The sequence below is a fragment of the Taeniopygia guttata genome, chromosome Z, assembly GCF_048771995.1.
Source record: "Taeniopygia guttata chromosome Z, bTaeGut7.mat, whole genome shotgun sequence".
In the NCBI taxonomy this organism is placed as follows: domain Eukaryota; kingdom Metazoa; phylum Chordata; class Aves; order Passeriformes; family Estrildidae; genus Taeniopygia; species Taeniopygia guttata.
The window spans coordinates 80,352,547-80,366,444 of record NC_133063.1 but is presented as its reverse complement, the minus strand read 5'-3'; the positions used below and the strand labels follow the sequence as shown (position 1 = coordinate 80,366,444).

The window sequence follows — 13,898 nt, the reverse complement described above, 5'->3', positions numbered from 1 at the left end:
ATTAGATTTCTTTTCCGAAATTATTTCTTTTTGCAGAGCTCTTCCTGCTTGTTCAATCTGCAGACGCTTCTTTTGGATAGATGCACATGAATGTATGTGTTCCAGAGTCCCTTTCTTTTTTTTTGCAAGCTGCTGCACAGGACTAGAAAAGTTTTTCAATACATTCCATCTCTCTGTGACCAAAAAACCCAACCCCTGCAAGTTGAATCTTTTGCAGAAGTACTCAGCAAAGCTCCTCCTGGGAGTTTGTCTTGCTCACAGTGTGACTCAGTCATGGGGAGTGTTGGGTTCCTGCCTGGCCCAAACCCTGCCAGTTTCTCAAATCCTATGCAAATAAAACTCAGATTAGAAGCTAAAGGGAAGGCATTCAACCAGAACCTTAAAAAAAAAAAAAAATCGGGATCATGAGATGTGATTTTTATGTGTACTTGTAGATAGGTTTAAATATAGGAGCTGTCTTCAAATTGATTTGAGTTTCTCCCAGCAAAGATTTATGCACACCCTTGGTCCTTCCTTCAGGCAATTATTTTAGCATCTGTGTGAGTCTCCATGTGACCTTCCCTGTGATCATCCCCCTTAAGGCGTGACCCATGCCTTTAAATCAAGGTGTGTGCTTAAACTCTCACTGAATGGAGTTCTTAATCCAAAGAACGCTTTTGGTGAGTTCTGTCAGTCTGCTTCCTTTCATAAAATTAAACAGAAAAATCATTTGCAGGTGTGGAGGGAATTTCAGTGGAATAGAGCCTGCACTGTAAGATAACTTATTGTCTTTCTCATGTAAAAATGCATTTAAATACTAGGTGACCTTACTGGAAATATTTCATACATTGCCAAATCTTCACAGAAATACGGTTGATTTTTTTTTCCTATGGAAAAGAAACACAGTCCTGTTTAAACTTCCCAAGTATCTCCTGTAACAGCATCAGTGCTGTTACACAGTCACAAATGAGGGTTTTCTGGACTGATGCACGTGCTCATTGTAACCTCATGCTGATCTTGTTGAAGTTCAGCCACCGAGTAATTCCCTAGACTCACTGAAAGTGAGATGTAATTTTTACTTAAGCTGTCCAATTATAACAACCCCCACAGTGAGGGACTCATTCAGGTCCTTTCCTGATAAAGATTTCTAAGACTTTTTCTGCTATTCTGTTGAAAAAAAAATAAAAAAAAAAGAAAGAAAGTGTATTCCTGTTCTTATCAGAGCTATGTCAGGAGAAGAAAAGGGTGATAGTAAGGTTCGAAGTGGTGGTTTCAGTTTAGTGATAAATACCAGGCAGGAAATGTTGCTTCACTTTCAGATGAAATGGCACAGAAAGTATCCAATCAGCCAGTCCCTACCTCTTCCATTGTTACTTTTTCTCTAATTTGCCTCATTAGTCCTGCATTAAGGAGGAATCAGATAGGGAAGTAGCCAGAAGGAAAGAAAATGAAAATCACAACAGCAAGCTCCAAAAATTTCCAAGACAGATTTGTCTTAATTAAACATGCTGAAAACATGTTTCCTTTCCCCACAAAGAAAAGCCTTAACCTGTAAATTTAAACAGATGTATTTCAAGTAAATGATTTCCTAGATTCAGTCCTATGCAGAAGATTATTGGCCTTTACACAATATCGAGGTCAAGCAGCAAAGTTTTGTTGGCATCAGTGCTTTTTTATTGTGCTTCCTTAAACACAATGCTTGTTGGCTATTTTGGAATGCAAAATCTCAGGCACTTGATGAGCCTTTTGGAGATAAAAGAAGGGCTGAAATTTCCAAAGGAGTGTCCCAAAGCTGAGGTACTCCTGGATCCACCTGGGCAGTGCAAGCACCTGAAAGAGCTAAGTGGGTTAACCATTAGTAAGGAAATAAGCCTGTCAAGGAAGGCTGCTTATCTGAGAATTTAAATAACAAATCTCCCAGGAGGTGGGATCTTGTCCAGGATGGGAAGATTATGCCCTTTCTGTTTAATTAGCAGCCATCTGAATGAGAATAGATAGTGACTGGCTAATAATGTTTTCTGCTTTACAGCTCTTGCTATAGTCCTGGCTTTTTCAGCTTATTTTATGTGACAAGTCAGCCTCCCAACACACTGTGAGTTTATGCAGGGCCATATAAGGAAATCCTCCCCAAAAATGTGGAACTTCATAAAACGTCCTCATGGGATTTGAAGCCATCATATCCAAACTCCTACTGTGAGGCAAGAGAATAGATTTTTCCCTGTTTTATCGGCTGTGAATGGCCAGCCAAGTGCATTATCTAGTGCCACGTAGGAAGTCTGAAGAGCTGAATCCCAACTCAGCTCCAGCTCTAACTCACGGACCATTCACAGTCTGCAGGAAAATTTTCAGGGCCTTTTAGCAGAGAAAGCCAGAACAAATAAATCCAGTGTGACAGAGAAGGCTTTGATTTCAACAATAAAACCAAAAAAGTACAAGTAAAATCAACCAATTATTACAGCATAATTAAAAGCACAAAGAGTACAAACTCTACTTTTCATCCTGGAATGATGGTCAGGCAGACTCTCCCAAAACCAAATGAAGGTACAGGCACCAAACCCCTGTCCCTCAGGCTAGGTCCTGCAGTCATCTGGCTACACAGAAACCTCAGGTTTTTGAGGAAAAAACACTCTGAGGATATTGAGAGTTTTTCAGAGTGGATGGTGCAGTGCTGTCTGCCTGAGCCTGAGGTCTGTGCTTGATCAAGGACAGGTTGTGGAAAATAGCACAGAGAATAAAAAATTTCAGATGATTCTGGTATCAGTGGGACGGCGCTTGGAGCAGCCTGTTCTGGTGGAAGGGGTCCCTGCCCATGGCAGGGGTGGGACTGGCTGATTTTAAAGGTTCCCTTGAACCCAAACCACACTGAGATTCTGTGATTGCTCTGGGCCTCCCTCTCCACAGCCACCTCAGCTGGAGAAGTGTGGCCAGCCAAACCTCCTCTGAAGTACATTTAGAGTCTTGTACATAATTAAGATTATATGTCTAGAAATACACACTCTGGAAGTGCTTTGCATTTTAATACAGAGGAAAAAAATAATGTCTCTTGTGGTAATGTTACTTAAAAAACAGAGTAGTGATGGTTTTTAGGTCGCTCTGTGCAATCACTCAGAGTTGATATTTCTGATAAGGACTAAAAACCTTACAGCAGCTTTTCTTCCATGTATTCACCAAGTATTTGATTCTATTTAGGTTTTGTCTTATGAATGATACAGCTAAGAGCATTGTCAAAGGTTTTTTCCCATTAATTTTTTGCTGATATGGTTTTATTGGAGATGGTGCAATCACCCAGATCTACACCAATGGAAGCCAGAGTCATGCCTATGCTCATGCAAAGATCTATTCCATAAGAGAAATGCAAAATATTATTTTATTTGTCCAGCAGCCTATTGCACTCAAACTGTGAGAATCTCCCTGTATCATTGTCCCATTATCAGTGTCTAAATAAGGAATTGGAAAACTACAGAGGGGCTGGGTGGGGACCTAAGAAAGCAATGCAGCAGTCTGGAACTTCCTCTGCTCAGCAATTCTGGCACCAGACCCAGGCAAAATCAGAGCTCCTCAGCCAAAATAAATCTGTGCAATGACGATATCAGATGTGAGGTAACAGCAAGTCATGCTGGAGGATATCAGACATTCTTGAACAAACCACAGGGCCTAGATGTAATACTTTGCCACTACACTGCAGCCCTGCCAGCTAAGCAAACACAAATTTTGGAGTCATTTTGGCAAGGCAAGTGAGAGCATATGGAGTCTGTGTGCTGAGGGTGGGAGCTGGCAGGCTGCTGAGCACCTCCAGCTCACACGCCCCCAAATAGCCACTAAATATCCTTCATTCCCACACTCTCATCCCTGTGGAAGCAAGCAGTTCTGCAGTATTATTTCTACAAGAAACAGCTGCAAGGCTCGTTGAAATCTTTCCCTGGCTCTCAGGACATTATTTATGAAACTTTCTGCCACTAACCTTACAGTTTTCTTTAATTTTTGTACCTATACACACGTTCTTGAAAGCAAATGGATCCTAAACTTGAGTAAATTAGTTGGTGTGCACTGTAATTTAGGACTGTTAAACACTGAAAAGTTGAGATGGAGTTAATTTAGATCCAGCTGAAAAGGGGAATGTTTTATTAGAGGTAATAAATTCAGTGCAGAACAAATTTATTCAGACTGGGCTGGTTAAATTGCCTGGATAATTAAAACCTATGATGGGTAAGATGACACGTGGTAGGAAAAGGTTAAGTATTTAACTCATTTTCCTTTCATAGTTTGATTCATTGTAAGGTAAATACTACTTGTGTGGGGTATGTTAACTTTGTTTCTAAAATGTGTTCACCCAGGCAGTGAATAGGGGTTATTTCACAAAGTTAAGAAAAAAGAAAGCTAAACTTTTATGACATTTGTATGGCCCAGCTCTAGTAGAAAGATGTAAGCACTGAGGAAAATATAAGCACTGTAGAAACTGTGTCCTTTTGCCCATACAAGGGGCTAGCTGCCTGGTTAATGTCTGGCATTTATGTGAATTCCAGTTCTTACAGATATCTATTTTTACCCTTCCTTAAATTCTTCCTGCAGTGACACAACAGAAATCCCAGAAAAATCGAAAAATTTTTAGGAGTGGTTTCCAACTATTCTCTGGCTTTTCTTGACATAACATTATGCAAACCTTAGATTCTTGTACTTTGTTTGGGAGCAAAGTGAGGGGTTATCCCACCTCTGCTGGCTGCCAGGACAGGAGGCTGCATGTCCCCTGACAAGAACTGCTGCACAAGTTTCAATCAGCCTGAAAAAAGTGTTGCTACTTTTCCTGCTGGTTGATTGTAAAACCAGACTGAATCCTCCCAAATGTTCACCCAAAAATGACATTGTGCTGGTATGTCACAGCCATTTGAAGGTTCTTTTGTGAGTTTTTGTTTATTTGTTTGTTTTGCACATACCAAAACCCATATTTCTACTTCTAAATGTAGTGCATTTTGAAGAAGCACTTTCTGCTGTTCATATATTTTCATAGATGTTTGGGGCTGGTTTTTCAACAGAGGGCAGAATTTGAATCACCATTTCTAAAGCTGAGAGGCTGCTGTCTGGGCTCAGACTGCCACCTAGCATTTTTAGTGAAAACACCAATCTCTAGTGGTTTTGGGGGCCACATTCTGACTCTCTCACTTATGTTGCACCTAATTCTGCATGTCATGCTGTGGAATGACTTCATTAACTGACTGAAATCATCCAATGTCATAAATAATCCAAGTCTGGGAAGTTAGTCTCTAATTTTTCACTTTGTAGATGTGCTCTCATGAGAGTCATGGGATATTTACCCTATTTTCTTGCATTATACTTCATGATATTTATGTAGGAAAGAGTGTTTTCGACACACTTAGGATCCAGTTTTGTTTGTGTCTCTTTGTTTTGTTCACTTCACATCAGTTCACAGTAAATGAGAAGTTAGACCAGAATATTTTTCCCCTTGAGATAATCTTTAATATAGTGGGAGGATATTATAAATCTACCTTTGCTTAGTCCATGCTTAGCAGTCTGAATCAAACAGTTGAGATTGCTTTTTGCCACAGGTGATATCATGTCCTCTTTTGTTAATGTAAATATTCTCCAGCGCTGAGAATGATAAATTTGCTTCTCTTTTCTGCAGCAATATGAGAACTGGAGACCAAACCAGCCAGACAGCTTCTTTTCTGCTGGAGAAGATTGTGTTGTAATAATCTGGCATGAGAACGGGCAGTGGAATGATGTCCCGTGCAATTACCACCTCACTTATACCTGCAAGAAAGGAACAGGTACGAACTTTGCAGTGACAAAAGCATAATTTGATAAATTGCCACTCAGTACTTTTTACCATGTTCTTTGGATCTTGATGGATCCATCAGTTTTCAGTCCTTTTGAACAGACTGTCACTGAGGAGGACATGTAGAGTCCTGGAAAAAGGACTTCTTCCTTAAATGTTTGTGGTAACTTCACTGCTTTTCACATTTCTTTGTGTGAGTATGCCAACTTTTTGGCTTGAATTTACATTTAGAATTTGAACCAAAAAGGCAATGCTGACCACAATATCTGCCATTTTCCAATTTCCAACACTATTAGCTGTGGTTTACAAAACAGGAGATCTACAGGGCAGCCTGATCCCCCTGTCCTTGTCTGGATGTTCCCCTTGGGAGTCCAGCTGAGGTCCCTTGTCACCTTCCCTTAGCCAGGGCTCAGAGGCCAGTCCCAGCTCAAACTGGGCTCACAAACTGAAGTTTTGGGTGATGCCCTCTCTTCCTTCCAGTGGCTTGTGGGCAGCCTCCTGTTGTGGAGAATGCAAAGACCTTTGGGAAGATGAAACCTCGTTATGAGATCAACTCCCTCATCAGATACCACTGCAAGGACGGCTTCATCCAGCGCCACATCCCGACCATCCGCTGCCAGGGGAACGGACGATGGGATATGCCCAAAATTACTTGCATGAATCGTGAGTTCTCTGAAAGCAAACCACTGGCAAATCAGAAACGGCGGGCTAATTTAAGATTAATGAGTAATGAATGTGTATTTTAAGAGAGGACCAAGTCTGGCAGGACAGATTATGGCAAAAAAACACCAAGCCTCTGAAACTAATGGAAATTTTCCTCTCCTGTGTCTACTGATGCCTTGGAGTGGCTGCCTAGAACAGGGGCTAGACTAGATTAAGAGAATAAGAGTAGATCTTTATTAAAAGCCTTCAAAAGGTATACCTTGGGCAGTCAAAAGCCCCCCCAGAGGCTACACCCAAAATGGAAAATGAGTTTTTCAGACAATTATAAGTGTGGTTCATTTACATTTCAGGGGTTAATCCTCCAATTACAGCTTCAGGTAATGAAGTAATTTATCCCCAGTTTGCTCCTCCCCAACCCACTTTTGTTTGTACATTCAGGGCCTGAGGCTGTCCTCAGGCCTAGAGGAGTTGTGTTGTCTGACCAAAATGTGAAGAAATAACTAACACTGTATATGCAGTAATGCAGTACAGGATCTGAAAAACGCAAACACTAAAATCTTACGGCATCACTCCAGAAGGCATTAAGACTACTTTGAAGTTAGCAAATCAGGGAGTCAACAGGTTCCTAATAATGCTAATGATTCTTTCTGCAGCTGTGTGCATGCCTATAACACTGCCACAGTTCCAGTTAATCATTTGTTTACCCTCTTAATTAACCAAACTGTGTCGTGAAGTGTAGCCAGCCCATTCACAGTTCGATTTTAAATTCATCTCCCCTTTTTTTTTTCTCCTTCTCCCTTTGCTCTGCAGCCTCCACATACCAAAGGACTTACTCTAAGAAATATTACTACAAACACTCCTCATCAGGCAAGGGGACATCGTTAAACTCATCCAAGCACTACCACCGCTGGATCAGGACGTGGCAGGACTCGAGGCGCTGAGAGCTAAATGGTGAATTGGGGATTTCCACCATTTCAGCCAAAGTCGTAACTTTCTGTGCCTTTTTCTATCACTTATAGGAGTATTATCGAATCGTTTTGAAACTATGGACTGCAGTATTCACGACGCGTTTTGCAAAAAAAAAAAAAGGAAAAAAATAAAAATTACGGTGTTTATCAGAAAATTTAAGAAATAAATAAAAAAGAGGAGAAGTGCTTATGGGGATAAAAGGAAACCATTTCCAGCCTATAAAGATTATTAGTTTTCTATATGCCATCGGTGTGGACCATTTTATGATATGTACCAGCCTTCTGCAATATTTAAACAGCTCAATTTTAGCACCAATGAAAATGTAAATAAGATGATTTTAATGTTGTTTGACTGTGTGTTGTTTTTAAAATCCTGTATATAAAATGAAAAGTCACACTAATTTCAGGCATATTTATGGTTAGAACGGCCTCAGAGGTCTTCAGTCATTTATGACGTTGTTTCTGTGTTGTTTACTTAGGCTGGAAATGGTTGAAATAAAGACTTCACTGACTGAAATTTGCAGTTATCAGGTGAAGATAAACACACAAGTGACATTTTCTTTTTATTGTTGTTTTTTTTTTTTTTTTTAATGGGAGCTGTGCCGATTCCCACCCGAGGTACAGCTTGTGTCCCATGAGATGAAAAGTTTAGACAGAGCACATAAAAGTGGCTGGAAGCATGAACTAGGGACTGCAATATCGAACATTTTTTCTGCTCTCCATCCCAGCTTCAGCACATGTGAGAAAGGACTGTGTGGAGGAGTTGTGTATGATGAGGAGAGCCTGTAAAATTCCAAGTGCTAATACATTAACTTTATCAACCAGGGCCACTTTTTTTTTTTTTTTTTTTTTTTTTTGAGAAGAGATACAAAAGGAAACAAGGAAAAAATTACTTTCATGATATTAACCACAAGGTCTATATTACAGGTCTCTGCATTCTAAAATGGAGTAGACCTGGTGTTTGGGGGATTTTTTTTTTTTTTGTAGAAAACAAACAAAAAATCAAAAAAGTAAATAATTTTGTATATATAACCATTTTTTAATCTTTTTATAAAGTAATGAATGTTTGTGTATGAATGCTGCAGCTGTGAAGCGTACATAAATAAATGAAGTAAGCCATACTGATTTAATTTATTGGATGTTATTTTACCCATACAAAGAAGATTCAAAGAGCTCACCAGTGCAGTATTAGCCCCTGAGCTCCACTTTTGGAATCATCTTTCACTTCAGCTTGCTCTTTTTCCCCGGAGAACAAAAATTCCTGCTAAACAGGATAATTTGTTGGCGGCTAGATGGGTGAGAACTGTGCGTGACCCACAGAAGAATCAGGATCTTGGCTTTCTCTAAAGTGTGTGCACAGATTGGTTCTAGGTTGTAGTTTGGTGCAGTGTGTACGTAGGAGTTTTTCTGTCATGATTTCTTGCCCTGGTCAGTGCCACCACTGGCCTGGATGTGTACAGTGAGTGTTGGAGGTGACGTTTGAAACGGCCTCTCCACGGAAAGGACTGTTGTTCCTGCAAAGTGCCTTGCACACCTTTGGGCACAGGACAAAAAAGAAAAAAAAGTGAAAAAAAGATTTAAAAAAAATTTTTTAAAAAGGAAAAAATAACAACAATAGGTAAAAAAAAAAAAACCTTGAAAATAAAATGAGTTCCTTAGGATGTACCTTTTAAAGTAACATGAAAAAACACACACAGGTGCGAGGTGTACGCCTCTGTGTTCGTGGGGTTGTGATGGGGACAAAAAAACTGAGAGGGAAAGGAGAAGAATTGAAACCCAGCCAACAGGGCAGAGCTGCCCGTGGGGTGACCTTGCCACAGAGTTCAGACAACACCCCCTGACCCCGAGGAATGGCAGAGGCTGCTCCCCACCCTTGTGGCAGGACCTCCCTGCGCTGGCCACTCTGTTCCCCACCCTTCACCCCCAAACAATGCACATAATACTTTTCTCTATTTATATTATTATCTTGTATAGTGTATAATGTGAATGTCTGGGGTTTTTTTTTTTTTTATTATTTTTTGTGAATGGAAGTCTAAAATCTTTGTAACTTTTATATCTGCTTCTGTTTCACCAAAGAAACAAGGTTTTGCTATACTGTGACTTGTCTTGTTATTGCATGTCTTCCTGTTTAAATCTATGCAATGTGATTTTTTTCATATGAATACAACTAGACTGTCAGGTACTTCACAATCACCATGGGCTTGGTCAAGTGCCCTCTGGAGTCAAAGAGTCAGCTGGCTGAACTTTAGTAGGTGCTGGATTTGACTTTATATGAGCAGCTTTAGGGGATATTTTAAGATATACATTGTATGTTTTGAAGTCGATTATTGCTTGTAAAAGTCAAGGCTCTGTTCATAAATATACACTAATCTACACATCACTTCCTTGTACCAGAAACACACAGAACAGAAAATATATTTTAACACTTTGCAAACTTTCTCACCATATGTATAAAAAAACCCTGCATAGATTTGTTGTTTTCTTGTCTACTTGTTGGATTTAACAATGTTGTAAGACATTCAGATAACATTGTGATTGTAGTTTAAATTAGGTTAGATGCAGTGCTTATATTGATTTTTTTTCACCTCCTTCTATTACGCATAATAAAATAGGACTGACAACATTACTTATTAAAAAAAAAAAAACAACAAAAAAAACCACTTAAAAAACCTGTCACCCATGCTTGTTTATTTAGACAGGGAATGATAAGTTATTCAGCTCTGGATTTGAAAAATTCTGACGTAAACTCCAAAATGTTTCTGTACCATCCCCCTGCAGAATGCACACACCCGTGTCTCAGGGGTGGCTCTGTCAAGGTGCTACTGTGACAAATGCCATCGTTCCTTCACCTGGAGCATCCCTGAACTCCACGCTGGGGAGCAATGCTGGGGTTGGATGGAGGTGTAGGCGACAGTACAGAGATGTCACAAGGATCTGGGCTGCCAGGACAAAAGGAGATGGCTTCAAACTGAGAGAGGGCAGGGCTGGGTGGGAGATTGGCAATGGGGAATTGTTCCCTGGCAGGGTGGGCAGCCCTGGCACAGCTGGGGCTGCCCCTGGATCCCTGGCAGTGCCCAAGGACAGGCTGGACACTGGGGCTGGAGCAGCTGGGACAGTGGGAGGTGTCCCTGCCATGGCTGGGGTGGCACTGGGTGGAATTTAAGGCCCTTTTCAACCCCAGCTGTTCTATGGTTCTATGATCTGAACACAGATTTTGCATTTTTTGTGCCCATGGCAGTCTCTGCAGAGTACCCAGTGCTGCTCTGAGCATCCTCCTGTCCCTTCAGACACAGCATTTGAATCCCTGGGGTGCACCCCACAGGCTGACACCCCACAGGGCAGAGATCAGCCAGGACAACTCCTCTGGGAGACCTCAAACAGCAAGAGAAGGTGCTGGTTGGGGCACACATTCTGGTTTTCCACCTACACTCTGACAGATGCACAGCCTCATTAAATTAGATTAAATTTTGCCATCTCCGTGATGGCAAAACCTTGGTTTAGGGAGATCTCCTGCCTGAGACATCCCAACTTGTCAGAGGCTGGGGATGGAGGAGCCCTGTAGGAGGCAACACAAGTCTCTGGAACTGCAGCAGGATGCAAGCAGGGAGCTGCCAGTGGAAAGGATTTGCTGCCAAGAGGGCTTTGGCATCAGAAATTGCTTTGCCGGGGCAGTGGCTGGAGGAACACTGATGTTCACCACATGGGAATGGTTGAGGTCAATGTAATACACTTCCTAAGAGAAAATTCTTCATTTCTGTAGGTGAGATCTCTGCCCTGAGCACAAGCAGAGACCATTCCTGGGCCATGGGAGTTGAAACAACCAGTGCAAAAAGGCAAATCCATTCTTTTCCAGAGAAAACACACAACTTGTGTTAGTGATTTTGAGCAGTGACGTGCGTAGGACTCCATGAGCACATTGTTCTTCCTGATGAATGATGAAAAAGATACAAACAATGCTTGGAGGAAACACGGACAAAAGCTTGAAGGCCACACAAAGCTGTTAGCATGGCAGAGAAAAGAAAGGACAGAAACATCGTCCAGAAGAAGTTGTATCATTTCAGCCCTCCAGCAGCAGACCTGGAAGGAACTTAAAGGCTTGTACAGTGCAATTTGATGGCAAATTTTGTTTTCCATAGCAAATAAATATTTCCAGGTGGGGAAGCCATCAGCTGTTAGTGCAGCAGAGGCTCAGTCAATGTGTAAATGTTGATAAAACTGGGAAGAAGAGTTCTACAAGTGAGGAATTTATTGCTGGGGCAGGAATGAATTCGTGGCAGTACAAAAATGCCTCCAGATTTCCAGATGCCCAAAGGTGGGACGAATGAAATGAAGCTGAAAATGGCCCAGCAGCCATTTCCCAATCCAATTTCTGTGGTGGTTGGAGGAGAGAGTAAAAGGAAGACACTGTTGGTGGTCCTGCATGGATGCAGCAATGTAAGGAGCAAGGCTGCTGGGATTAAACTCTGGAAAATACATCATGCAGTGGTGAGCAGCGCTGTGGCAGTAAAAGTCCTTTTTGAGACAGGAGGGCAAGCAGTTTAGGGAAGGGAATAAGTGGTGTGGTTGTCTCTGGTAGCAGGAGAATGGCAGGAATTTGGGTCCTGTGTTTCTTACAGCCTTCAAGGTGATAATTGCACGTAATGTTCCTGCTTGGTAGGGAAAAAGAGCAGAGGTTTGGCACAGGTCACACAAAAAGGTCTGTGGCAGACCTGAGTGTTCACTAAAGGCCCTGTTCTTCCACAGGTTTGAAAAAATAAAAAGAGGAAAAAGAAAAAAATTACTTTTCAAAGCAGATGATAGAAGATTTAATTGCAAAAGGCAGCAGGATCCCAGTTTTCTCTTTTCAGAGTTAGAACAAATGTTGGGCTCACCCAGGAGCTATGACTTAGTCAAAATAAGTATTCTTAATAAGCTTGGGAAAGGAGGAAAAAGCAGCAGATATTGCTGATGGTGCTGTTTGCTGGCTGGATGAGGGATCCCTTTGGTTCCCCCTGAAGGGAACTTCTTCCACCTCTGCTTAAACCAAGGCAGCCTCCAGATGTGCTAAAATCCTTAGCAAAGATCCAAAACCCAGGAATTGAAAGGATGTGGGATTATCAAAGATCAAAAAGTCTTACCAAGGACCAAAGATTCCAAAATAGGTGGATTTTTTAGTACAAGGCAGGGTAACATCCCCTGTGTCTCCCAAAAGTACATTTCCACAGGAACATGTGTTCTGCTAACAAAACATGTGAATTTTGGTGCCCCCAGGCTGATATTTGCAGCTTGAAAACAGCTGATGGCAAAAGGCTGAAATGCCAGACCTTCCCCTTTGCTTTTTGGGGAAATAAAGATGTTTTCCCCTCAGCAACCTGAACAGGTTGTGCTGGTTTCCTCATCCTTTCAGTTTATAAAGAGGATCCATCTCCCTGCAAGAGTATCTGAAGCAAAGTTCTGTCCCCTGCACTCTTCCAGCCCCCAGAGATCAGTGGGTGAAGATTTAAGGGAAGAGATATGATTTGGAATACTCATTTTCTCCGCCATGTCCTTCCTGTGCCCTCAGCCTGGCTCATTCCCTGTGGAAAACCCTTTCCAGGCTGGCAGAGGCAGAGTAAGAAATGTGAAAATCATCAGAAAATAATGTTGCTGTAAGAGGGAATTCTGAGAGCAGGGATGAAAATGCAGGGAGGGTGATGGGAGGAAAAGTTTGTGGATATTGATTTGAAAACGGAAGATCAGTCTGGGTAAGTTTTGTATTAGGCAGCAATTTGAATTTATGCCAATGAATTTAGACCAACCAGACAGTGACATCCCCAGGAAATGCACATCAGTAGAGTATCTATATATGATAAAAAGCATGTGCTATTTTAGTTTTTGATAAACTGGCTTAAATGTGCTTTGTTTGCACTCTATAATGACAGGTGTTTTTTTAAAGAAAAAGCTACTGCAATCTTTCAGGACCTTTTTTTTAAGACAAAACCTTTTAGTCCATATTTGCTCAAGTTGGCTACGCTTCCTATCCCTCTCTATTCCTTGAAAATTGTTAGGAACAGCTGCTTGCACTTGTAAATCCAAACATTTGAGTTTAAAATGACAAGCTGTGCGAACACAGGGATTTTTCAAATTGAAGTGACATTAGCTATCATCAGTAAGTGATATTGCTAGTGTGAAATGTCTTCTTAAGATAAGGGCTTTGGACATCTAGCATCACTTAAAGCTGCTCTTGGGAGTGGAGTGAGAGATTCTTCCTGAGGAAGAGACCCCAGATGTGAAAGTTAAGGAGAAAGTTGGGGTTTAGACAACAAAAGTCTTCTGAAATTGGCAATACACTGGATACTGGCTAGCTAGATTGGCCCCAAACCACGGGAGAGATGCCCACTTGATTTTGGGTGTGAAATGCCCCGTTTCCCATCTCTGAGCTGTTTTATGGCAAGCACAGGTAAGAGTCTGACCTACCTGCACAGCTCGTGGGGTGTTTTGGGGTCACCTTGTGTTCCTTGATCTTGGGGCACAGCTGC

At 41.4% G+C, this 13,898-nt stretch overlaps 1 protein-coding gene across 5 annotated transcripts in view; it reads left to right on the top strand.

Moving 5' to 3' along the window:
- The window catches only part of VCAN (versican), a 98,763-nt gene extending 91,239 nt beyond the window's left edge, over nucleotides 1-7,524 (top strand). For all 5 annotated transcript variants that reach the window (XM_072921671.1, XM_072921673.1, XM_072921672.1 and 2 more), the window contains 3 exons: nucleotides 5,618-5,762; nucleotides 6,251-6,433; nucleotides 7,244-7,524. In XM_072921671.1, the coding sequence (XP_072777772.1) occupies nucleotides 5,618-5,762; nucleotides 6,251-6,433; nucleotides 7,244-7,374 (459 nt within the window). In that variant the 3' untranslated portion in view covers nucleotides 7,375-7,524. The remainder of the gene's footprint in view (nucleotides 1-5,617; nucleotides 5,763-6,250; nucleotides 6,434-7,243) is intronic.
- The last annotated feature ends 6,374 nt before the right edge of the window (nucleotides 7,525-13,898 follow it).